The sequence below is a fragment of the Hemitrygon akajei genome, chromosome 3 (genome assembly GCF_048418815.1).
Source record: "Hemitrygon akajei chromosome 3, sHemAka1.3, whole genome shotgun sequence".
Classification (NCBI taxonomy): domain Eukaryota; kingdom Metazoa; phylum Chordata; class Chondrichthyes; order Myliobatiformes; family Dasyatidae; genus Hemitrygon; species Hemitrygon akajei.
Window position 1 is genome coordinate 165,212,707 of NC_133126.1, and position 26,231 is coordinate 165,238,937.

At 40.0% G+C, this 26,231-nt stretch overlaps 1 protein-coding gene and 1 long non-coding RNA gene across 7 annotated transcripts in view; one reads left to right on the forward strand and one right to left on the reverse strand.

Annotated features, from left to right (window-relative positions):
* Positions 1-13,174, reverse strand: part of atp11b (ATPase phospholipid transporting 11B) — a 152,175-nt gene extending 139,001 nt beyond the window's left edge. For both annotated transcript variants that reach the window (XM_073041244.1, XM_073041245.1), the window contains exon 1: positions 12,984-13,174. In XM_073041244.1, coding sequence (XP_072897345.1) covers positions 12,984-13,010 — 27 coding nt within the window. In that variant the 5' untranslated portion in view covers positions 13,011-13,174. The remainder of the gene's footprint in view (positions 1-12,983) is intronic.
* Positions 13,175-13,224: 50 nt separating this feature from the next.
* LOC140725595 (uncharacterized) overlaps positions 13,225-26,231 on the forward strand; it is an 85,675-nt gene continuing 72,668 nt past the window's right edge. For all 5 annotated transcript variants that reach the window (XR_012098385.1, XR_012098386.1, XR_012098381.1 and 2 more), the window contains exon 1: positions 13,225-13,346. This is a non-coding gene — a long non-coding RNA (uncharacterized lncRNA). The remainder of the gene's footprint in view (positions 13,347-26,231) is intronic.

Consider the following 26,231-nt stretch of genomic DNA (forward strand, 5'->3'; position numbering starts at 1 on the left):
ACCAGCATATAATTTTAGCATGACAATTCTGACTTGTACAATATATGCAATTAAGTTAAACTTAGCAGCTTTCATTACTACCCAGCTTGGGTTGCAAGTATTTAAAACACATCATGGTGCACTGATGTGTTAGTTCTGTCTAAGTCCTTTCTTGCCACCTGGAACATGGCAGACAAGTGTAGTCAATCCTACCTGCCGGGGCAGTTCTCCACCTTCATTCTGGTAGTGGTGTATACTCCACTGAGGCAGATGTCGGGATGGCACCGGAAGAGCTGAGCACTGTGATCAAGTCATGAGACAGTGCAGCCTATGCCTTCCCAATCATTGCAGGGGACTTCAACCAGGCTGGTTTGATAATTCTCTGATGAACTGCCACCAACATGTCACTCACAGAATCAGAGGAGCCAACACACTCATTCACTGTTAAACCACCATAGAGAATGCTTGCCATCCCATGTCTTCATTTTCACAAATCTGATCACTTGTCTGTATCTCCAGTCCCAGCATCTAGGCAAAGACCGAGAACTGTAGCACTAATGATGAGGACCACAAGGTGTGGTCAGGGGAGGCAGAAGAGCAGTTACAGGGTTGCTTTGAATCAGAGGGCTGGATCATATAAACATACTTAACTTCTGATCTAAGTGAAGAAGCCACAGCTGTCACCAGCTTCACCAAGACTTACGTGAATGAGCGCGTGCCTTTGAGAACATACCAAACTTTCCCAAACCAGAATTCCTAGGTGAATCAGGATATTTACAGTCTACTGATAACTAAATCTGTAATGTATAGTACTGGTGATCCAGAACCCTACGAGCCCAGGTATGACCTGCATAAGGCCATTGTGAGAGCGAAAAGGCAATGTTATGCAAATTTGGAGACACGATCGTCGAGAACGGCAGGATCTGCATACCATTATTTTCTATATGGTGAAGCAGCATAAGTGGCAATGATGAGCTCAACACCTTTCATGGACGCTTTGAATGAGAGAAAAACCTTTCACTAATGTGAATACCCTCAGCATCCAATACCACTAATTTATCAGAGACTGATGTCAAAACATCCTTCAAGAGGGTGAACCTGTTGTCTAGCAGGCCCCAACAGAATATCTGGCCAGCTACTGAAAACCTGTGCCAATTATTTGACTACAGTGTTCAAAGAAATCCTTAACCTCTTACTGTTGTAGTCTGAGATTCGAACCTGCTTTAAGATGACAGCAATCATTTCAGAGCCAAGGAAGAACAGGGTGATATGTCTCAATAACTACTGACTGGTAGCATTCACACCCACTGTAATAAAATGCTTCCAGAGGTTGGTTATGGCTAGAATTAACTCCTGCCTGAGCTGGAACCTGGTCTTATTCCAATGTGTCTACTGCCACAACAAGTCTAGAGCAGATGCAATCCCACTCTGCTCTGGACCACCTAGACAATAACAAAACATATGCCAGGCTTCTGTTTATCAATTACAGCTCTATTCAATATCATCCTCCCCTCAGTATTACTTACCAAATTTCTAAACCCAGGCCTCTATATCTCCCTTTGCAACTGGATCTTGCCGCCATTATCATTACAGATCAGTAAAAACATCTCCTCAAGAGCAGACATGAGAGCACCTCAAGGATGTGTGCTTAGCCACTGCTCTACCCTTGTTACATTCATGACTGGGTGACAGCTCAAACACCATCTATAAATTTGCTGATGATAACACTGTAGTTAGCAAAATTTCAGATGGTGATGAGGCATACAGGAGCAAGACAGACTGGTGATTGAGTCGTGTCACAACAACAACCTTACACTCAATGGCAGAGAGACCAAGGAACTGATTATGGACTTCAGGAAAACAGAAGTCAGAGAACACACACCAATCCTCATTGAGGGTCAGCTGCGGAAAGGTTCAGCAGCTTTGGGTCCTGGGTGTCCACAGCTCACAGGTTATATTCTGGGCCCAACACATTGATGCAATCATCAAGACACCAGCAGCTCTAGTTTATTAGGAGTTGGAGGAGATTTAGTATGTCACCAAACATTTGAAATTGCACAGGATTGCAAGAAGCTGCAAAAGGTTGTAGATTCAGCTAGTTCTACCATGGGCACGGTCCTCGCCACCAGAGACCATCTTGGAGAGGTGATGCCTTGAGATGCAACATCCATTACTAAGGATCTTCACCATCTGGAGGAAGTTTAGGACCTCAAAGACCCAAACTCAACAATTCAGATACAGCTCCTTCATCTCTGCCATTAGGTTTCTGAATGGTCATGAACCAATGCACACCATCTTATTCCTTTTTTTTGGCATTATGTACTTTATAATGCAGTACTTCAATGTCTTTGCAGCAAAATTCACATCATATATGTCAAGTCACTTTTATTGTCATTTCGACCATAACTGCTATGTAAAGTACATACCGGTAGTAAGAATGAGACGACGTTTTTCAGGACCATGATATTACATGACATAGTACAAAAACTAGACTGAACTACGTAAAAAACAACAGAGAAAAAAAACAACTACAATAGACAACAGACCTACCCAGGACTGCATAAAGTGAACAAAACAGTACAGGCATTACAATAAATAATAAACAGGACAATAGGGCAGTAAGGTGTCAGTCCAGACTCTGGGTATTGAGGAGTCTGACAGCTTGGGGCAAGAAACTGTTACATAGTCTGGTCGTGGAAGCCCGAATGCTTCGGTGCCTTTTCCCAGATGGCAGCAGGGAGAAGAGATTGTATGAGGGGTGCGTGGGGTCCTTCATAATGCTGTTTCCTTTGCGGATGCAGCGTGTAGTATAAATGTCCGTGATGGCGGGAAGAGAGACCCCGATTATCTTCTCAGCTGACCTCACTATCCGCTGCAGGGTCTTGCGATCCGAGATGGTGCAATTTCCGAACCAGGCAGTGATGCAGTTGCTCAGGATGCTCTCAATGCAACCCCTGTAGAATGTGATCAGGATGGGGGGTGGGGGGTGGACTTTCCTCAGCCTTCTCAGAAAGTAGAGACGCTGCTGGGCTTTCTTTGCTATGGAGCTGGTGTTGAGGGACCAGGTGAGATTCTCCGCCAGGTGAACACCAAGAAATTTTACGATCTTTATTGCTCTTTACGATCTCTACCAAGAAGCCGTCGATGTTCAGTGGGGAGTGGTACCCTCCTGAAGTCAACAACCATCTCTTTTGTTTTGTTCACATTCAGAGACAGGTTGTTGGCTCTGCACCAGTCCGTTAGCCGCTGCACCTCCTCTCTGAAAGCTGACTCGTTCTTGCTGATGAGACCCACCACGGTCGTGTCATCTGTAAACATGATGATGTGATTCGAGCTGTGTATCGCTGCACAGTCGTGGGTCAGCAGAGTGAACAGCAGTGGACTGAGCACACAGCCCTGGGGGGGGGGGGGGGGGCCCGTGCTCAGTATGATGGTGTTGGAGATGCTGCCTCTGATCCAGACTGACTGAGGTCCAGATCGGTAGCTAAGACAATGAAAATGAACCTGATTCGATTCTATTAAGGAACGTTGATGCATTGAGAGACCTTGGAGTACAAAAAACAATTTGCTAAAAGTGGCTATACAGGTGGTTAGGGTGGTGAAGTAAGCACATCACATACAAGCTTTCACAGGTGGGAGCACAGTGACATGTTCGGTTGCATATGGAGGATTGCATTCATTTCTGGTTGTCAAACTATAAGGAGAATTTAATTGAGCTGGAGAGAGTGTAGAAGGGATTCCCAAGAACGTTGCCTAGATTAGAAAGCTTTGTGGGGAGAGACTAGAAAGGCTAAGTTTATTTCCTCTGAAGCAAAGGAGGCAGAGAGGTAACCTTAAAGATTTATGTCAAATTATTAGTAGCATAGATAGTTAATTTTTATCCCCTATTGTAGGGGTAGCAAAAGCCATTTCTTAAAAGTGGGAGGAAGAAGCTTTAAGTGGATTTGAGGTTAAAAGATTTTTTATATACATAGAAAGTGGCTGCTATCTGGAACTCCGTCAGAGCAAGTGTGGAGTTAGACTCAATCATGATGTTTTAAAGGCATTTAGGTAAGCACTTAAATAGCCAGGATTTAGAAACACGTACATAACTAATGCAGTCAAATAGCATTGACGTGGATGGGCAAAAAGATCACCATGGCTTATTTGGCTTATTTCTGTACTGTACAACTGTATACTTCTAACCGCTCACAACTAGTTTTCTCCTAAGAAATTGTATAAATAAACCTTATCAACAGATCACCTTGCACCCTTCGACTTCACTTTTACCACTGTGACACAAAGGCAATTCAGTCACTTTGACATACAACCATGGAAAAAAAACAGTAGTTCATTTGGCCCTTCTAGCATCTCTACCACTCAAACATTTTCCAACTCACTACGATATTCCTTCTTTTTTTTAAAAAAACATATCCAGTAACTTGGTCACAACTGCCTTCTGCTGAACTGAATTCCATAAATTCATCGCCTCCTGAGTTAAGAAATTTCTCCTGATTTCAGTTCTACAAATCTCACTCTGCATCCCAACACTAACTCCAATCTAATCAATTGTCAGAATTTACATTTCAATGAAATTCCCCTGAATACTGTAAAGATTGTTGTAAATCCAATTTCTCCTCCTACAACAGTCATGTTACCTCAGGAAACATTTGCTGTACTCTCTTTAAGGCAAGAATATCCTTTCTTGGCTAAAGAGACTAGAAATACACACAGTACTCCAGATGTGATTTCAAAAAGATCTAGTTTATGTCATTGCTGCAATTAAAACATTCTGCACAGAAGATGACCACATATTTTGTCTGCTGCACCCACACATTTGCTTTCAATAACTTGTTGAAAGAGGATCTGGGTTCCCTTACACACAGTTCCCCAATCTATTAAAGGTAGAATAATACTGGGAAAAATCATGGATTCTTCATATTATACATCCAACATACATTTGCCCAATTTGCCTAAAACATCTGAAAGCTGTGTTTCCCTCACAGCTCACAAACTCAAACTTTGTTTATTCGCAAACTTAGAAACATTTTATTTGGTTATCTCATTTAAATTATCAAAAGAAGATTGTGAATAGTTAGGGATTCTATGGTACCCCCACTGATCACCATCTGTCACCTTGAGAAAGTCCCACTTTATCCCTACGCTATTTCCTATCTCTCAACAGATTTTCAACTGAGGCAAATTTATAACCTTTGATTCTATAAGCTTTAATTTTGCACACAGTGTCACCATATGGCATTTCAGCAAAACTCTTCTGAAAATCCAAATACAACACTCATTGTTTCTTCCTTGCCTATTCTACCTGCTACATCCTCAAAGTTTGCCAATTTCCCTTTCACAAATGCATGTTGATTTTGCTTAATCCCATTGTTATTTTCTGTGTAGTCCTATCATATCCTTTATACTGAACTCCAGCATTTCCATCACAAGGTTAAATGGTATGTTTATTGCTTTTGTTTTCCCTCACAGTTCCAGTGATCCAGGATTAATCCTGACATTGGGTGCCGTCTACGTGGAGATCACACATTTTTAATGTGGCCATTTGAGCTCTTGCAATGATCTTCATTTTACTGTTACATTCCAGGTTGGTAGCTTAATAAGCCCCTAGTGTAAAGGTGAATGGCAGAACTTTAGCAATTTCACAGACTGTGAGGGGGAAAAAATGGGATAAGCACAAGATTCAGGTATATGACTGCTTGATGGTTAGTGTGGAATTGGTGGGCCAAAAGGACTGTTTCCATGCAGTATGACGTTTCAATTAAATAATGGGGTTATCCGAGAATCTGCAATATTTGTTCCCTAATCTATAGAGTTTTATGGATGGCAACTAATTCATCCACTATACTATAGTAGTTCTTTTAAAATAATGAAATGGAGATGTTCAAGCTCCAGTAATTTATCAGCTTTTGGAGTTTTTTGTGCAAGTTTTATTTTAAATAACACTAAGATAAACCTATATTGATTTCTTTGTTTACTGTGCCCACACAACAAAATCTGCATTGTCTGTTAATTCTGCCTCATAGAGCTAAAATGAGAATGCCAAATTTAAATGCAGGGAAAGCAGTCCATCACAATTTCCCTCAGTTGTATTCAGCAGACTTCCTCCAACTCACAGTATGTATAAGCAGCCCACTGGTTGTGTGAAATAAGGATAGTTTTTAAATAAAATCAATACAGCAACATTTTTTAAATGGGAAAATACCCCAAAACAATTGATAGGAGAGAACTCAAATAACATTCAATGCAAGGAGCAATCAAGACAGGTAACATATCACATCAGAGATGTGCTATAAAAGGCCTGTAGAAAGAGCAGGGGGAGAAGCACGGACTAGGCCCTATAGTCTTGCACATCATAGCTCTATGTGCATATGCATTTATACTTTGATCATTAATGAAGTTTTCTGCTTCTGATGCCCTGTTAAGCATCCAGATCCCACAACTGGGAGAATTTTTTGTTGCCATTTTGCCCTCAATGTTTCAAATCTATGCTCCTTAGTTTTTGATTTTTCTACAAATGGAAATTAGTCCCACCTACTTCTTACCTAAAACCCCAGTTCATAAACCTCAAAAAACTGTATCCCTTCAGCCTCATCTGATCCAAAGAAAACTCCTCTTAACTACCCAATCTTCCTTTAAAACTGAATATTTCCAGCCCTTGCAAACTCTCAAAATCAATTTTCCTTTCTCTTCAGTGCAATTATTTTCTCATAATATGCTAACGAGAATTGTCTGCAGTACTCATACTGTGGTTTAAATAGTGCACTTGCAGTACTAGCCTAACTTCTTGACCTTTTATTTACAAGCCTTTTTAGTCATACAATCAAACTAATCTAATACCTTGAGGGTAAATATATTCCAAAACCCTCTTCCATCAAACCTTTACTCTCCCACTATGTATTCTTTTGTGCTGTTGCACTCCCAAAATGCACCAGCTCAATTTGCAGGATTGAATTCCATTTACCACTTGCAATCTGAGCAGATTGGAGAATATACCACACAGCAACAAACAACTGGCCCATCTACCCTGATCTAGTATTATGCCATTCCTCATTCAAATCTGTCAACATAAACCTCTATCTCCTTCTTCTGTGAATACTTGTTCAATGCCATTAAATATAATCTAATTCAATCACTACTTTCACACCACACTTTGGATAAAGAATTATTTACTGAATTTCCCATTTTATTGCTTGAGTATATAGTGAGAACCTCTAGTTAAACTCATTCCCAGCAGTGAAAACAATCTCTCTACATCTACTCTATTAAACCCTCATCATTTTAAAGACCTCTATTAAATTAATCCTTGGCCTTCTTCAGTGAATTGGACAAAAAGAGAAATGGTTAATTTGTCTTTTCCAAATAATAAATAACCACCCATAAATCCACTGCCAACCAAAGTTCAACATAGGTTTAGCATAACTTTCCTGCTTCTCAAGTCTTGCTCTTTTGTTTGGGAGAAGGAAAGTCTAAAACCTGCTCAAATTAACATTGACCTATTCCTTTAGACACGATAATAAAGCTTGGTTAGGTTGCCAATAGAATGTGAACTCCGATTCTAGTTTTGTATCTATCACCCCCACACTGCAGCATCAATGCAGAGGAACAAAAGAATTAAATTTGAGAAGTTTGGATTTTGTTTTGAACTTAATAAACCTTGGTTTTGCTATTTTAGTAGTTCATAAAATGGATGCCACTTTGCAGTCACATTTACACTGAAACAAACCATGTTTCACTTTCTGCTAGCAACCGTTGCCTTCAAAGCTCTCCTTCAATAAAGATAACATTTGCATGTTGCTGTGTATGGTTTAAGAGCCTCTCAAATGTCTAAAAAAAATAAAGTTCATCAGAATAACTTCACTGAACAATAAAACAATAATACATTTGTTTGCATTTTCAAACAAAAATTGATAATGTGTGTGATGGCATTGAGTTTGCTGACCACAAAATTCTAAACTCAAATGAAGATCTTAAGCCCTATCCAATATAGACAGTTATTGGTATACTCACAGTGTACTGTTCACTGCAGAAATCAAAGGCAGAGGAATGGATTCTAGTTCACCCGCCTTTTCTGACATTCTTCTCATTGTTTTTTAAATCATTCCTAACAAGTCTGACTGCTCCCTTATTTTTTGCCACTTGGTTGACTTAACATACGTGATATTATTTCAGATATCTTTTTGTACAGGTGGCTTCTGGGGACAGAGTTTCCAGAAACCCAAAATTAATGTTGTGAAGCTGATTCTTTCAGTACACAATCAATCAGCTATTTGATGTGCTAAGAGATAGTATCATTCTAGTCTGCAAAGTTCATCGAACTAAATAACTTAGCCGGCGTTGCCTGGTTTGATACAGGGCAAGTAACAGAATACCAAAGTCTTACACTGCATCTTTTGAGCAATCATTGTCATGCTGTAGAATCCAGCATCTTGTGTTCTATAGACAGCGCTGTTTATTTGCAAAACTGTCCTTTTACTCAAAAACAACTGTTTAATCGCTAGAAGTTCACAGCTACCATGGTTAGAAAGCTGAGCTTGACATAAAAGCTCCCTGGTCCCAGTCAGTGAATGCCCATCACGTGGACAGTGCATTCAAAATGAGATTTCCCAGATCACCATGAATCAGTGATTCGGTCTTAGTTTAAGAGAATATCATCTCACCAACAACAGACTACATTTCAGAAAAGGGTAGCAGTTCGTTAGGTGAATACAAGTATTATGTGGGAAAAGTACAGTACATGAATTTCAACATTTTAGGGCATATTTACCTTTAAACCTTTTAGATTTTACCTAATTTTGCACATGCCAAGCATCATATCTCCAGAATTGTTATATTCTTGCATAACTATGCGATGAAGGACTTAAAATGGAGCTCCTATCATTAACCACATCGTATTTTACTTCTAAGAATACTTTAAGGTCTCTTAAACAAGCAAATATTAAGTAGTAAAAGAACATGGGGCTTATCAGTTTTTGTTTGCAGTACTGTAATTATTTTTACTTGTTACAGATAGAGCCTGTACCATACAGTATCAGGCCAACGAGCCCATGCTACCCAATAACACCAATGTGATCAATTAAGCTACTAACCAGCATGTCTTTGGAATGTGGGAGGAAACCTGAGCACCCAGTAGAAACACATGCATTAATGGGGAGAATAGTACCAATTCCTTACAAAAAACAATTGAATCTGGATCGCTGGGGTGCTGTAATAGCATTACGCTAACTGCTACATTACTGTGCCCTTTACAACGATTTAAAACCGACATGGATATTAACATCAAAACAATCTTAAACAAGATAATTTTGACATTAAATAAAATCTTCATTGTACCAGTAAAGCACTAGGAGTAGAGAAAGAATACATACAATGTATGCATATTTAACGCTGCATTAGTAAAAAGAAACAAATGTATTCTTAAATATACTCATTTTCAGACAAAGCTTAAGTAAAACGTTGGTGGTCTTAATTTCATTGGTGGTATTTACACCTTTCAAGGGAGTTAGTTGACAAATATTCTGGCTACACCTTTATTCTGACCAAAAGGGAACCAAACTAATCCATGAATAGTGGCCAAATTCACATTAAAACCACAAATCTTTACTGCTACATTAAATGCAACCAAGGCCAAACACATTACTCTATTTAAACATGATCAAATGGACACGTGTCCAAATCCATATAATTTCACTATTTGAAGTGAACAGCTCTGAAATGTCAGGGAAAGAACAAACTAAAATCTGTAACAGATATATCCAGTTGAAGTGGGACTTGTTCTTCTCCCCAATGAATTCTTCAGCTAAAAACATTAAGCTGAATAATAGAAAACATTTATCAAATGCAAGGGTTCCTAATTTTTTTTAGAATATAGCTGTCATACAATTTTAACCTCAATTAGAATTCCAGCTACTTTTCAGCATGCAAAAATGACTTATTTTTTTGATTGAGCAATAATGAAGAAATATAATTATGATCACAGAATTATTTACGATCACGAGACAAGTGAAAAACAATTTGATGGGGTAACAATTTTGATCTCTATACATAGGAACACTAAAAACAGTAGGATTCATTTGATGAATTCTTATAAAACTTTTTTTATTGTAATGAGAGATAGGAGCCCTAGGTAAGTGAATCAAGGGTTGAATATATTATTATGACAACTGGATTGTCTAATTATCAGATGGGGAGAGGTCAGTATGATAGAAATGTTCAAAATCACACAATAGTTGGGAAGAATAAATAACAAAAGACTCAATACTCATTCCAATGAGTATGTCAACTATAATTTATATTCAAGACACCACATAACACAAACGATAATTCATTACTACCTGGCTATGATGTCAAGCTGTGCTAACATTTAAAAGTGAATTGAAATGGTAAATAATAACCTGTTAGGTTTACTAGGTTGCCAACAAAATGCAAATTGACAGGCTCTTAATAGATGAAAGGGTAAATAAATTAGCTTTGAGAACATATATAGATGCTATAGAGATCACTGAACTTGGCCAATTTGTCCAACATCTTTCTGTGATTTCTAAATGCATCACAGGAAGTATAAACAATTTTATTGAGCTAAATTAATTTCAATGTAGTGATTTAAGTACATACTATCATACTCCACCCAAGCATATGTTTATATAACATTAAAACAAGGATAGCCAATTACAATGCCACAGCACCACATGCTTACAACTATCTGATTTTAAACTATCACTCAACACATACCCACCCACCATTTATATCCTATTTACTATCATTAGGAGAGAGTTGTGTTATGATATCAGCTGTCATAGTGTATTATCAAACTTTAATGTGTCAAAATGTAAATTCATGATTAACAGCTAGGAACTCTGACAACCACTATTTTCCACCTAAGTGGCACATCCTGTTTTCAAACCCTGCTTTACTTAATCTGTTGAAACCATACAATTGATATGAATTCTCTCCTATATTATGTCCTGCAGAAAATTAACTTTTGAATCAGAATCATGTTTATTATTACTGACATATTGTGAAATTTGATGCTCTGCAATACAGTACATACAAAATACTATATTGCAATAAGAGAATAAGGGAATAAATAGTGCAAAAATAGAGCAATACAGTGAGTTAGTGTTCATCAGTTCATGAACCATTCAGAATGCAAGGTTATTTTCCAAAATGTTGAGCTACAAGTTTAAGTTTACACAAGGCTGTTCAGTCAAAATGCCTGTAAGCACTTCTACACAACAGGCTTGTGGAATTAGAAAGTGCAGAAAAGATTTAAGATGCTGCTAGGAGTTGTGATGTTATCTAGAGGTTGGACAAGCTATAACTTTATTCCTTAGAGTGTGGGAGACTGAGAGGTTGAGAGGTGATCTTATAGAGGTTTATAAATTCAGGAGGGGAATAAGTTGGGTGAATACACTTAGTTCCCCCCCCCCCCCAGAGTTGGTGCATCAAGAAATAAAAGGGATATAAACATAGAAAACCTACAGCACAATACAGGCCCTTTGGCCCACAAAGTTGTGCCAAACATATCCCTACCTTAGAAATTACTAGGCTTACCTATAGCCCTCTATTTTATTAAGCTCCATGTACCTGTCTAAAAGTCTCTTAAAAGACTCTATCGTATCTGCCTCCACCACCTTTGCCAGCAGCCCATTCCACGCATTCACCAGAGTAAAAAACTTACCCCTGACATCTCCTCTGTACCTACTCCCCAGCACCTTAAACCTGTGTCCTCTTGTGGCAACCATTTCAGCCCTGGGTAAAAGCCTCTGATTATCAACACGATCAATGGTTTAACGTGAGAGGGAAAACATTAAGAGGAACTTGAGAGGGCAACTTTTTTTTTAATATACACGCAAAAAGGATGAATTCTATGTGACTCAGCTGCTCAGGAAGTGGTTGAGCATGTACAATAACAACTTTTAAGAGACAGTTGGGCAGGTACATGGAGTGGAAAGATACGGAAGTTTATAGGGCAAATGACAGTAAATCGATCTAGGTTGGAAGCAGCATGGACAAGTCAGGCCTAATAATGGCCTATTTGCACACTATCCCACAAAGTCAACAATGGCAAACTTCAGAAAAATATTGATCAAAAATTTAATAGGTATTAAAAGAAGCCAATTTAGAGGGTTTGGTTTCGAGCAGGGGTTCCCAACCTGGCGTCCAGACATCTCAGTTAATGGTAGGGGTTCATGAAGACATAAAAGAATAGGTTGAAAACCCTGGTTTAGAGCTATTGAAGAACAATGTACCAGGAGTGAAGGATGGCAGGCTTAGTCCTATCTTTCTCTATGGTGCTGTTTGTGTCATTTTGTTGCTTTATCTGTTACTTGTACTTCCACAAAATAGACTGCTCTCCAACAATAATGAAATTTACACTTCAAAGAGAGGAGTAGCATCACGAATGCAAAAATGCTTATACGCAAACTGTATTTGGAAGCCAATAGCACATTTGTCATGTCGAATCACAATCCTGGGCAGTATGATTTGGCATTTTAATATGTTATGTCACCTGTTGTCAACTAAACTCAAGTTACTGTAATTATATTGTATTGCAACTGTGAAATGAAAGCATTTCATTACCACAGTCTCATACAGTGGTACATGACAGCGGAACAATATCGAATAAACTCTGGCAGAACCTCAGTGACGGAAACAGCAGCAGGTGTTGGTAACCGAGCTGACATTAACGATCAATGATAACCATGTTTAATTATCTCAGGTTACCTGTAATAAACTTAGAGTCTGAGTGAAATTATCTATCTTGTTGCAAAGGTCCACCACCAGGAACTACACGATCCGTGTGAGAAGCCATTGCGGTTCCACCCGCTGAATGGCAAGTGGTAGTTTGTACAACTCTCTAGTCTACAGCCCGGCCCTCTTAAGCCCCGGCGAAAGTAGGAGCAACGCTCCAGTCGGAAGCGGCACCCGAGGGTTTCAGCCGCGCCACAGGCGTCTGCAGCCGGTCTCGGCTCATCCCACCGACAGCCCTCACAAGCCGAACCTACCAGCTGCTGCCGTATCCAGCGAATCATGGCTCCACATAAAGCCGGCGGGAGACGCCGTCCCGCCGACCAACTCGACCGGTTTTACTTTCCTCGACGACAAGGCTGATAACGCACTTCAACCCGTGAATGCAGCCCGCAGCCCGACGCCGACCTCTTCCCACATCATCAACGCGCCCGGCCCGGCCCGCCTCGCCCCGCCCCGCCGCGCCGCGCACCGGAAACACAACGCCAGCACACTTCCGTCAGGGCAGGGACCAATGGGCTGAAGCGTCGCTGCAGCCCCCTCGGCATCGTTATGCCCCGCTAGTGCAGGACGCAGAACTACGGTACTCTGTTACAAAACACTGCAAGAGGAATGACCAGGTATTGTTCATGGATCTGATTGCGGACCGGAATCCGCTCTTCATGAGGGTTTCTGGGTCTCCAACCTCTTGTACCTCCTCCCTCATGGTAGCAATGCAAAGAGGGTATATCCCGAATGGTGAGCGTCCTTAATGATGGGCGCCGACTTCTTGAGGCATCACTTTTCGAAGATGTCCTCAGTGGTCGGAAGGCTAGTGTGGATTTGAGCTTGGGCTGGTTATGGAACTCGTTTACGAGAATGATTTTCCGTGTTCTTGTAAAAAAAAATGCCTCACCCATACATCATAAGGCGACTTTGGAGGAGATGATAACCCTAGTCAAAAACGTGAGGTATAAAGTGATGACAAGGAGCCGAGCGAGGCAGGATAGTAAAGGGGGCAGTGGTGGACTAGTGAAAACCAGGAATGTGCAAGAAATAGACCTGGAATCGTGAATTTTGAAGGAAAGTAAATGTGAGTCGCTGAACAGGGGAGAATTTATTATAGAGAATAAGGAAATGGTAAAGGAATTACCATTGGATATACATGTGACAAAATAAAGGCAATATTTGAACAACTCCTTTTGTGTCTGTCAGTATTTATTTTCTTCCATAAAAACCGAAGTACCAGAGAACCAAGGAACTGAAATAAATAAATATTGTCAAAGCACTGGATAAGCTATTGAGACTAAAACCTGATATGTCAAAAAGACTTGATAATCCACATCTTGGAATTCTGAAGGTTGGCTATAAAGATAGTGAATGTGCCTGGGATTCAGTGGTACTAAATGCTGCCCTATCAAAGGAGAGAGCAAACTACTGACATTTTCACTTAATGTCAGTGGTGGGGAAGATGCTACAGTACTATAAAGTATGTAGTAACAGAATAGCTGAAAAGAAGAATAGAGTTGTCCAGGAGGAATCATGAGTCATACAGAATGGAAACAGACTTTTCGGTCCAAATCATCCATGCCGACTGTGTTGCCCAAAGAGCCAGGTCCATTTGCTTGTCTTTGGCCCACAGCCCTGTAAACCTTTCCTATCCATGTATTTAGCTATTTATAAAGGGAAAACTAGTTTGATTTGCTGGAGGTTTTCTGATATATGCAATTTATATTTATTATGCAATTTATATGTGTTATATGCAATATATATGTATTTGGATGTTTGGAAGGGTTTCGATAAAGGCCCTCCATGGATGGTTAGTGAGCAAGATTGAAGCATATATGGTTGAATGTCATATACTGATCTGGATTGAGAATTAGTTATTGGACAGAAAGCAAAGACTGGGAATTATTTTATTATTGACGCAGTGAAAAGTTTTGCATGCATGCCATCCAAACAGATCAGTTCATTCATGAGATCCATTGTAGCACCTCTGGCAGGCATCATGCTCCATCCAGGGGCAGCTTCTCCACTTTTGGTCCGCACCTGCCACCCAGCTCTCACCTGTGGCTCCAAGTACCTATTTTACTTGCGACAATGGCTACACCCCCATACATCGCTTCGACAGGGGGGCCAAACCAAGTGAGGGTAGCCAGGAGAGATAGGGATATGCCTACCCCAGCATGCGAAGCCAGTTCCAGCCGTCTGGACGGATGAGATCAACTACAAGACTCAATGGCCAAGAAGGCAGCACTGCAATGCTTTATAGACAACAAAGGGCATTTCAAGGCACAGAAGATGTCATGGCTATCCACTGCAGCCAAGGAAGTCTTGTGACAATTTTTCGTACCATTGGACCAAGATTTTTAAGGCCGAGAGAGTGGAACTGTCCCAATGCAACAGCTTTTTCACTGTAAAACTCCTCCTGCAGAGGCTTTTCTCCACACAGCTCTTTTGATGAGCTGCACAAACAAACGGCTTTGTTGGGAACGGTGGACAGCCAACACACATTGCAGTAGTACTAAATGGCGGAGACACAAAAAAGCAGAATATAGTGTTACAGTCAGAGAAAAAAGTACAGTACAGGCAAACAATTAAGGTGCAGGGGCCATGATGAAGGGGACTGAGCGATCAAGACTTTATCATTCAGTGGTCCATTCAAGCAAAGCAACAGCATAGAAGTCGTCCTTGGGCCTGATGGCACACGTTTTCAAGCTTTTGTATCTTCTTTCAGATGGAAGAGGGGGTGAAGAGAGAATGACAAGGTGAGAGGCATTTTTGATAATATTGGGTGCCTTCCCAAGGTAGTGTAATGTGTAGACGCAGTCACTGAGAGGAGGCAGGTTTCCACGATAGGCTACGTTGTCAACTCTGCAATTTCTTAAACACGAGAAAATCTGCAGATGCTGGAGGGACTCAGCAGGCCAGGCAGCATCTATGGGAAAGAGTAAACAGTCGATGAGACCCTTTTTTCGGTTAGTAGGCTTTGACTCGTTGTGGCTATCCCTCGAGGTCGAGGATGATGGTCTTCGTTCCGTTGATCTATTTAAGATGTAGCCCACAGAGCAAAGACGCCTATGCATGTATTTGTTTAACGTGTACTTGATGTTGCACTCCAAGAAGCACACGTTACTTCATAAATCAATCAACTGATTCCAATGGCATGGAAAGCATGACAATTGGAGCTGATGGATTTGTTGCAGCTTTCATCCGCCTTCACAGCCGTTGAGTTTGAAGTAACTTTGTCCGCCTGTTCCACCGCTGAGATCTTGGTTGGATTGTTCTTTGTCAGGGACCTCACTCTCGACCTTACAGCCACAGCATCACTCTCGGGATCTCAGGACCACACAAGCTTCTCCACCACTACAAGGTGACAATCCACGGAGAAGTAGGCTTTGACTAGTGGCACACCATAGGGATTTATGTCCAGTTCTCAGCTATTCACAATTTGCTTCAAATATTTAGCTGAGGACACCAAATGGAACCTCCAGGTTTGCTGATGATATAATATTAGATAGATTTTTAGGAAGGAAGAGGAGGAGGAGGAGGATATAAAGAGGCTTCAAACTGTTGAGTGTGTAAGAACAGCATATGCTATATAATATGGAAAGTTTGGAAAAGCAGAGTATTTTTGAAATAGGGAGAGGATATATAATGTTGCTATCTGAGGGATCTATGTGACCTTGTGCATTATTCACTAAAAGCCAAATGCAGCTTTTCCAGGCAAATAGGGAAATAAATGATATGCTGGTCATTATTACAAGAGTGGTTGAGTGGAGAACTAAAAGTGTCTTTGTGAAATATTGAGTGCAGTTTAGTCTCTTTTATTAGAAAAACATATACTGGGTATCCTTGAGTTACAAAAGACTTGACTTCTGAAGATCTGACCTTGCTCTTAGGTATAGTATTTGAATCTCTTCACAATGCAGGGATTGCCTATAGAAAAATCAAATGTCTTCTCCAAACTCTGCTTCAGGTAGGATCAGATGTAAGGAACCCCAAGCAACCTTTTAAAAGCACACACTTTCTTTCATAAAGCTGCCGATAGTTTTTTCTGTAATTAGCAGATCAGCTTTCCTCTGTCACTTCTGACAAACATTAATGACAGTTCACTTGCTGGTAACCTCCTACTCTGGCCTTCCCTGGTCTACACTTTGCAAACCATTCCCCAAGAACTGTCATGGCTTAAGATTTCACTTTATGATTTGGGTGGGGGGGGGGGGGAGTTGTTCACTTTCAACTTAACTAATATTCCGTTTATAGGCAGTTCTTCTGTACTTGTCAAAGAGGAACTGCACTGAAGGTGCACTAGATTAGTTACAGGTTTGCTATAATAGGAGAGATTTGTTAGATTAGGACTGCATTAACTTGAGCAGGGGTGGTGATAAACTAAAAAGAAATCTCTCTTGTGGCATGATAATTTTGAGCAGAGATTACGATTGATTAATGAATTAGTAAACAGTAATGATGGACTTTGTTGCTTATTTGTGTTTATTGTTTTATTATTGATAGATTTTAACACACAGTTTGAAATAAATGAAGCATTTTAGAAAACATGTTCAAAGGTTAATCTTTTAAAAGGACAATTGAAAAATAGCATGATCTTTAATTGTATTGTAGTGTAACCATTTACTAGCCAAACCAGATCTGCAAGGATTTCAAAATGTTTCATCCAAGATCACATGTTTTTACGACTGTCTACCCAGCACCAAGCTGGCTTGAGACATTGCCTATGTAAACACCTCACTGCTCTTGGGTTGTAAAAAATTTTCACTGCTTCATTTGGCAGTAAAGATAATCATTTTATTATGGGTGAGGTATAAAGCTGTGTGCCAACAATATTTTTGCTCATGCTATTTTGGACACGTGTGCCATAGGTTGCAACCTCTGCTCTAGATGAACGTAAATAAAAATGCTCTTTCCAAAGATGCTACCTGACCTGCTGGGTACTTTTAGCATTTTCTGGTTTTATATTAGAATAAATTCATTATCTTCTGTCATTCCTTTGAACTCTAATATATAGAGTTTAAAGGAATGACAGAAGATACTGAATTTATTTTTAATCTTACAGAACTCAATAGGATGAATTTAGGTACAACTCCATAATCACTGTTCACAGTTTCAGAATGAGGAATAGACTATTTAGTATTGAGATGAAAACTTCTACATACAGATGATGATGAATCACAGGAATTCTCTACCCTAGAGGCTCACTGAGTTCATTCAATGATAGATTTCTGTGTATTAAGCAGATCAAAAAATATGGATATGGTGCAGAAAATTGGCTCTAAGGCATTTGGTCAACCATGATGTTGATGAATGAAAGAGCAAGTTCAAAGAATCATGTGGCTTCTTCTAGTTTTTATGTGACTGTAGCAGTAGGGTGCAGTATGTCATGGAAGGTCTGACATTAAAGTAGAGTATGTAACCTTACGTCAGATTTATTTTAGTTTCTAGAATCTGCAAGTTTTTGCTTTTCACTTGGTGGAAGATCATCACCTGAATGATAACCCACCTTGTCTCTCTGCAGATGCTGTCTGATGTCCTAAGTATGTCAAGCATTTTAAAGTATTGAAATTAAGATGAAGTATTTTTAAAAATATGATGGAATTTTGTAAAATAATTTTGCTAATAAAATTTCACATTTTATCAAAAACTTACTTGTATGTCATTATGCTTATTTCATAGTTTGTATAATATTTAAAATATTAGCTAAATCTTGTGCTTCTCTGGTCTCTAATTTGATATCTTTGAGCATTGAAGAATATAGAATGGTGTTGGTTGAGGCTTAATAACGATCGGTCAAATTAAGGAAGAGGACCCAGTGGAGCTTTAATTGTGACACTTTGATTCCAAAAAAAGGAACTGATACTATGGACAGCTCAGAAGAGAATCTTGAAGCAACAATCTTGAAGGTGTGTTAATCACTGTATAAACAAATAGACCTCGATGGATTGGAGATGTAGACAAATTGAGGAGTATCTTATGGTGTGTTTTGGTCTGGGACAGTTCTATCACAATATATGTGGGAAAAACTAGAGTATATATAAATAATGAAAACAAGCCTCCTGAGATCATTGTTGGTGCTCCCTCTAGATCAAAAAGTTTGCAAAAATTGCTTGTGAGATTGCATTGGTTCCTGAATGTTTTTGAAACAAAATATTGACAATTGGCAGAAGCTGTTCAACTGGCTGACTTCCTCCAGCAGATTGCTTGTTGCACCAGTAAACAATCATTAAAGGCCAGGCAAGGATATGCATGCAGACTATATCAAAGATGCAAGGGGTTTCAAGGGTATTGAACTTGATGCAATCAGGATGGCAAGAAACATGCTCTAATACTGATGTGGGAGATGGTGGAAGATACCAGACAAGAAAATGATTTAGCCCAGTTGGAAAGGGACATGGTATCAGCCTGTCTTAAGACAACTTACAACTGAGATTGAACTGGGCAATCAGGAGTTAATCTTCAAATGTAAAAGGGTAATTTTTTTCCAGACTAAAAAGGTATGATGTAATCAAATATGTTCATTTCCAGAGTCTGAGAGTGAATGATTGCTCAGCACAGCGAGAAAAAGTTTCTAATGAACCTTGAAGGTTCATTATCCTAAACATTGACTGTCCATTTCCCTCCATAGATGCTGCCTGACCTGCTGAGTTCTTCCAACTCAGTGGCGTGTCTAAGGTATGGCAGGTATGGCATGTGCCCTGGGTGCCACTTGAAGGGGGGCACCACTGAGCAGTTTCTATTAAAGTCAGACAAGCCATCCTCGGATAGTGGAAAAAGAATTTTCTTCAGATGTATGATCTGTCTTTGATTATCATGGTTGAGAAGCACTAGGATGGCCTTATTTCAGAGCATTGTAAGAAGACCATGAAACGTTTCCTCACGAAGAAGAAGGAAAGTGGAGCTGAAGGACAGAAGAGACGAAACTTGGAGGAGGAGGAAGCCAAGAAGTCGAGCAAGTTCTTCATGCCCTTCTTTGAAAAGCTCGGAACAAGCAGTTCGACACATTCCATGGAGTCACCTGCACCTGCTACAAGTTCATTAGAATCCACAGGTGGATCAAGTACAAATGCATCACAAGCCAAGGAGGAAGTCAAGTCAGATAAATCTGAGTATGACGAAATTAAGAGTGAGACTGCCACAGAGAATGTGGGCATGACAGGAGGGGAAGACGATGGTGGTGGTGGTGATGTTGAGTTTATTGATGAGATTTTACCTGACAAGATTGAACCTGACGGCATTGAACTTAGTGAACTGGATGGTGTCAAAGAGCCTCGAACTGTCATACCAGAAGTGATTGAACAGCATGACATTGGACTTCTGAAGTTCAACAAGGATACTGGAAAAGCAATTCTGCCTGACGCTTTGAGAACAGAAATAATAAAGCTGCGTTGGAAGTATTTCCAGAACACAACCTTGTGGGCCGAAGAGCCTGTATTGTGCTGTAGGTTTTCAATGTTTCTAACAGCGAGGGGCCTTTCCTACCAACAAATAACCACTCAATGAACAAAACTTGATTCAAAAGGAAATTGGGAAATGGTCATGGTGAGGAAGTGACTCACTCATGGCTGGTCTATTCCCCTTCTAAAAAGTCTGCATTTTGTATCTGTTGTCTTCTCTATTCCCGGTCAGACCATCAATCCTCATTGGGGCAGGAAAGTGGATTCAACCAGTGGAAACTACCTGAAAGGATTAGTGTTCATGAAATTGCCAAGAATCATCGGGAATGCTTCACAGTGGAAAGAAATTTAGCTGGAAACAGAGGGGTTATTGACACGGTATTTCAGTCGCAGATTGAGAAGGAAAAGCAGAAGTGGCGGGATATCTTGACGAGAATCCTTCACTCCATAAAATTCCTTGCGACTCAGAACCTGACTTTGCGAGGACACAGGGAGTCGGTTCAGCTAGGCGATGACTACAATGTGGGAAATTTCCTTGGCTCACTGGAACTACTGGCTATCTTTGACCCTGTCATAAAAAACACCTCACTCATTTGTAAAGTCATCCTGGATCTACATTTTATCTTTCACCGGGTGTCCAGAACGAATTCATCCACATGGTGGCATCCACTGTTCACCAGAGTTTACTGAGAAGCATTAGTAAAGCCACTACTATGGTCTCATGTTTGATTCAACTCATAATCAGGCATACCGTGAGCAGATGTCAGAAGTAGTGAGGTATGTGGAAGTTGATTTTGAGAGGAAAACAGTCTGTATTAGAGAGTCCTTGATTGGTTTTATCCAGATAAGCCAGAAGGATGCTGAGAGCTTGGTTGAAGACGTCTTGAAACAGCTAGAGAAGGACAAAATGGAGCTACAAGATTGTCGGTCACAGTGCTATGACAACGCTGCTGTGATGGCTGGACATAGAAGTGGTGTTCATCAAAGAATAAATGAGTAAAACAACCTGGCAGTGTTTGTGAATTGCGACAATCACTCACTCAACTTGGTGGGTGTACATGCAGCCAAGCAGGATACAATGATGGTTACATTTTTTGGAACCATTGAAGCTCTCTACATGTTTTTCTCTCATTCAACACAGCACTGGGGAAAAAACTGAAAAATGCCGTGCCTATGGTTGTTAAGTCGGAGTCCGAAACCAGGTGAAGTGCAAGGACAGAAGCAGTGAAGCCCATCAACAAGTACCTTGAGGAGATAATTCAAGTTCTCCAGGACATGATAGACAATGAATGCAAGTGCAGCGAAACAAGAAGTGACACAAGGCAGCTGTACAACCGCATGTTGAGTTACAATTTTCTGATTTTGCTCGGAATTTGGAAGAAAGTACTCATTCGCATTGACCGTATTCAAAAGAGGCTGCAGGATCCTAGCATGAAGTTCCACGATGCTGCCCTGGATTTGAAAGCCCTCTGAGATCACTTTTATGATGAAAGAGAAGTGTTGGTCAGTGAGTCACTCAAAGAAGGAGTCGGTCTCTGTCAAGAATGGAATATTGAAGTTGAAAGACATTAGAGATGAAAGAAACGAATGGCTGATGAGAACTTGAAAGATGCTGGGTTAACAGCTAAAGAGGAAATGGAAAGAGTCATGAAGGGAACACTCAACTGTCTTCACAGAGAAATGTACGAAAGGTTTGCTCATTTGCACGACACTGACACCAAGTTGGGTTTCTTCTCAATGTTGAGGGACTGTGTTACGGCTTCGACAGCAACGACCTAAAGAAGCGTGAAAATTTGGGCGAATTGTACAGCTCTGATGTTGATGGACAGCAGCCATATGAAGAAATTTTGGATTGCAGAATGTTGCTATCAAGGCGGGTCAACTTTTCAAGAGCTTCTTTAATTTACTGTTCAGTTTGGAGATGAGAGCATCTTCCCCAATCTTCGCATTGCTATTCAGATAATGCTAACCATCGCCAGCTGTGAGAGATCATTCAGCAAGTTAAAACTAATACTTTCCTATTTGAGAGCCTCCATGGGTCAAGGCAGACTCTGTGATCTTGCTCTGCTGAGTGTAGAAAGAGAAGAAACTGAAAAAACTGACTGATCATATCATAGACCAATTTGCATCAGTGAAAGCAAGGAAGGTGCAGTTATAATTTTCATGTAGTGCCATAATTTGTTAATTAAAAGATTAATGAGCTTCACTTGTATTTTTGAGCTGATATTATGTTAAAGTTATCTAAAAGATGGGTATCAGATGTTTGGACAGGACACAATTTCAGTGCTTGTCATGGGCGCTATTTTCTGTAGATACGCCCCTGTTACAACTCTATGTGTGTTGCTCCAGATAACAACATCTATACTATTCTTGTGGGTAACAGTGGACTATATTTTAAGTTTTTGGGAGAATTTGACAAGCTCCTAAGTAAGTAGATATTTTCTCTCATTCTGGAGAGATAACTATTCTCTCCCAGATCTAAGAAGTGAACGTTGGACTTTTGCTGCTTGGGAATAATTCTCCTTTAGAATAGAGAGTGACCAGGAAACAAGATTTGCAGCCCACTAATCCTGTCCTAAACCTTTCTGGATACAGAATGGGTTGCTATGCTGGCAATTAGAATTTACCTAATGGACCAAATTGCCTGTGTCATAATAACAAAATTGAATTACGTATGGCTTATGTAATGTTGGGTGTCTGTCAATTTAACAATCGCACCTTGTGATCTGATGCTCTTGTATGTAGTTAGCTGCTGAATATTGAACTGGCTGGAACCAGTTGAGACTGCTGGGATTAGTCTTAACAGAAACATAAATGCTCAAAGTTCATTTTTTTCCTGAATAAAGCATTTTATTACTGAAACTTCCCAAATGTCCTCTGGAATCTGAAAGAGATTGCTGATACACTAGTAATGAGAGGCATTGATTGTGTAGATAGCCAGAGGCTTTTTTCCCAGGGCTGAAATGGCTAGCACGAGGGGGCATAAAGGTGCTTGGAAGTAGGTACAAGGAGGATGTCAGAGATAAGATTTTCACACAGAGTGGTGAGTGCATGGAATGCACTGCCAGCGAAGGTGGTAGAGGTGGATACAATAGGGTCTTTTAAGAGACTCTTAGATAGGTACGTGGAGCTTAGACAAATAGAGGGCTATGCAGTAGGGAAATTCTAGGCAGCTTCTAGAGTAGGTTACATGGTTGGCACAACATTGTGGGCTGAAGGGCCTGTAATGTGCTGTAGAATTTCTAACGTATGCTTTGACTTAATTGTATCTATCATTCATGTATTTGATACAACTTAAATGAAATCTGGGTATATAATTAAATAACTGTTTTGGAGAGTGGGGGATATGCAATTAATAACTTATAATTGCCTCATTATAGGAAAGATGCGGAAGCTTTAGAGAAGCTGTATAGGAGATCTACCAGGATGCTGGCCAGATTAGAGAACGTATTATAAGGAAAGGCTGCATGATCTAGGGCTTTTCTCTTTAGAGAGAAGCAGAATGAGAGCTCACTTGTTAGAGGTGTATATGAAGCATAGATAAAGGAGACAGCCAGCGACTTTTTCCCAGGATGGGCCAATACCAGAAGACATCCTTTCAAGGTGAATGGAGGAAAGAGATATTAGGGGTGGGTTTCTTAGACAGACAGTGCTCAATGCAGGGAATGCACTGCTGGGGGTTATGGTAAAGGTTAATATTTAGAGACATTCAAGAAAGTCTTGGATAGGCACATAACTGAAAAGAAAAATTGAGGATTGTGGGCTAGGTAGGAGCGAAGAGTTAAATTGATCATGGAGTAGGTTAAAAGGTTGTCATAACATTGTGGTTTACAGTACAGTACCATTTTATGCTGTAAAAGTCATACTGATTTGTGAAAAATAAATAAGCAAATAACCTACATAAATGTAGTTTCAACTTCAACTGCACTGTTTTCAGGTTATTTTCTGTTGTTTTTTTCCATGAAAAATCTTTGTCATTACTTTGAGTGCAGCGTCGGGACGAGATGCAGTTAAAGAAATTCTAAAACTCACTGCGTATTGATTCAGTACATTGTTATCCCACAGCCCATCTAACTCAAATAGGGTATCCACATCTTTCATTTGGGAAATTTCCCAGTTGAGCCTCTGCCAAGGTAACTTGGTGTAGTCACACCAATCCCCATGAAAATGAATGTAAGATATCAGCTGTCACATGAGAAAGTTAAGTAATTATACTTCCATTATTTATCTAAGTTAGTTTCAGTTAATTTAGTTGTGTTTTAATGCAGGACATGCTCTTTTGTTATCTAAAGCTTAGAGGATTACATTTTTAACAACATTTTTGTTTTTAGCATGCCCTTTAAACTGGGTGTGAAAGTGGTTCTGTGATTTCAGCTGGCTGTCTGCCAAGATGAGACCTGAGCTGTGCTGGAGCCATACTGAAAAATAAACAATATAGCTCAGGGGTGGAAAGCTAGTGATATTGGATCAACTTAAAATTTGAACATTGTAGCCCAGCAATCATCAGAATGCTTAATAAAGAGAACATTGAACATAGAACAATACAGCACAATAAGGACTCTTCAACCATGATGTGCCAACCTTTAACCTACTTCATAATCAACCTAACCCTTCCGTACTACATAACCCTCCATTTCTTTTTCATCCATGTCCATAATGTATCAGACTCAAATGTTATATTAATGGATTTCTTTAGTGTCGACTGTGACTTTGGTGCTGGTCTGTATTTGGATTAACTGACTCCTGATATTTTGTAGGTGGATGAACTGAGTGCTTAGCAGTTGTCTTTCATTACTCAATTTATTGTTATCACAATTTATCCAATGGCACGTTGTATGTCATCTAGTGTTAAAGGTTTCCTGTCAACTTTTGCTGTTCCAGGTGACTTCAGTGAAATGAGGTGACAAGAGGTTTTTGCATTACAGGTGTCCCCCATTTTTCGAACATTCACTTTACGACAACTCGCTGTTACAAAAGACCTACATTAATACCTGTTTTCGCTAACCAAAGAGGATTTTCACTTTTACAAAAAAAAGACGCCCACTTTATACGTGTGTTTACCCTGAGAAAGACTACAATGACCGTGAAGCCTTGTGCGGGCAGTTGTTTGCGCTTGCGTGTACGTGTGTACGCATGTGTGTACATATGCATGTACGTGCCGATTTTTTTTCTCCAAATCGATTTTGGCTCGCTGTCTTTCTGATTTTGATAAATGAAACTACACCGTACCTACAATATTTCTACTTTATATAGGGTGTATATTTATCATATCATTCCTGCTTTTACTATATGTTAGTGTTGTTTTAGGTTTTATGTGCTATTTGGTATGATTTGGTAGGCTATTTTTTGGGTCTGGGAATGCTCAAAAAATTTTCCCATATAAATATTAATGGTAATTGCTTCTTCACTTTACGACATTTCGGTTTACAAATGGTTTCATAGGAACGGTCTGCTTTCAGATTGCGGGGGAAACCTGTAATTCTTATTCTTAAAAGAATTATTATTTTCCCTGACAAAAACTAAACTGCTGGAAGAACTTGGTGGATCAACTGGCATCTGTGCATGTAAAGGGATGGTCAACATTTCCTGATTCTAGCTATCTACTCTGTCCATGCCTCTTATAATCTTATATATCTCTATCAAGTCGACTCTTATTCTCCTTCGCTCCTAATGGAAAAAATCATAGCTTTCTCAACTTTTCCTCATAAGACATGTTCTCTAATCCAGGCAGCATCCTGGTAAATCTTCCCTGCACCCTCTCTAAAGCTTCCACTCAGTTACTGCCCATTACACCACCGGCATGTAGAGCAGCAATGAAAATCCATCTCTGGCAGTGTTCATGGCTTCCTTCATCATGTCAGTAGCTTCCTCTCAGTTTTCACCACTGTCAGTCATGCAAGTCCTGGGTGGAGGCTCAGGAATACCATTGCACTCAGATGTATAAGGATTCCTCATTGCTGTTTCTGTACAATTCTGTTTTACCATTTGGGGTTGTTAGCCCTGAGCTGAACCTCCCCCCCCCGAATCTGGAGGATGAGTGGATTACTCTTAGTCTGGCCTCTAACCTGTGATCTGTTTGGCATAGGTGACCCTGCCAAGAGCTAAAGCATAAAGCCC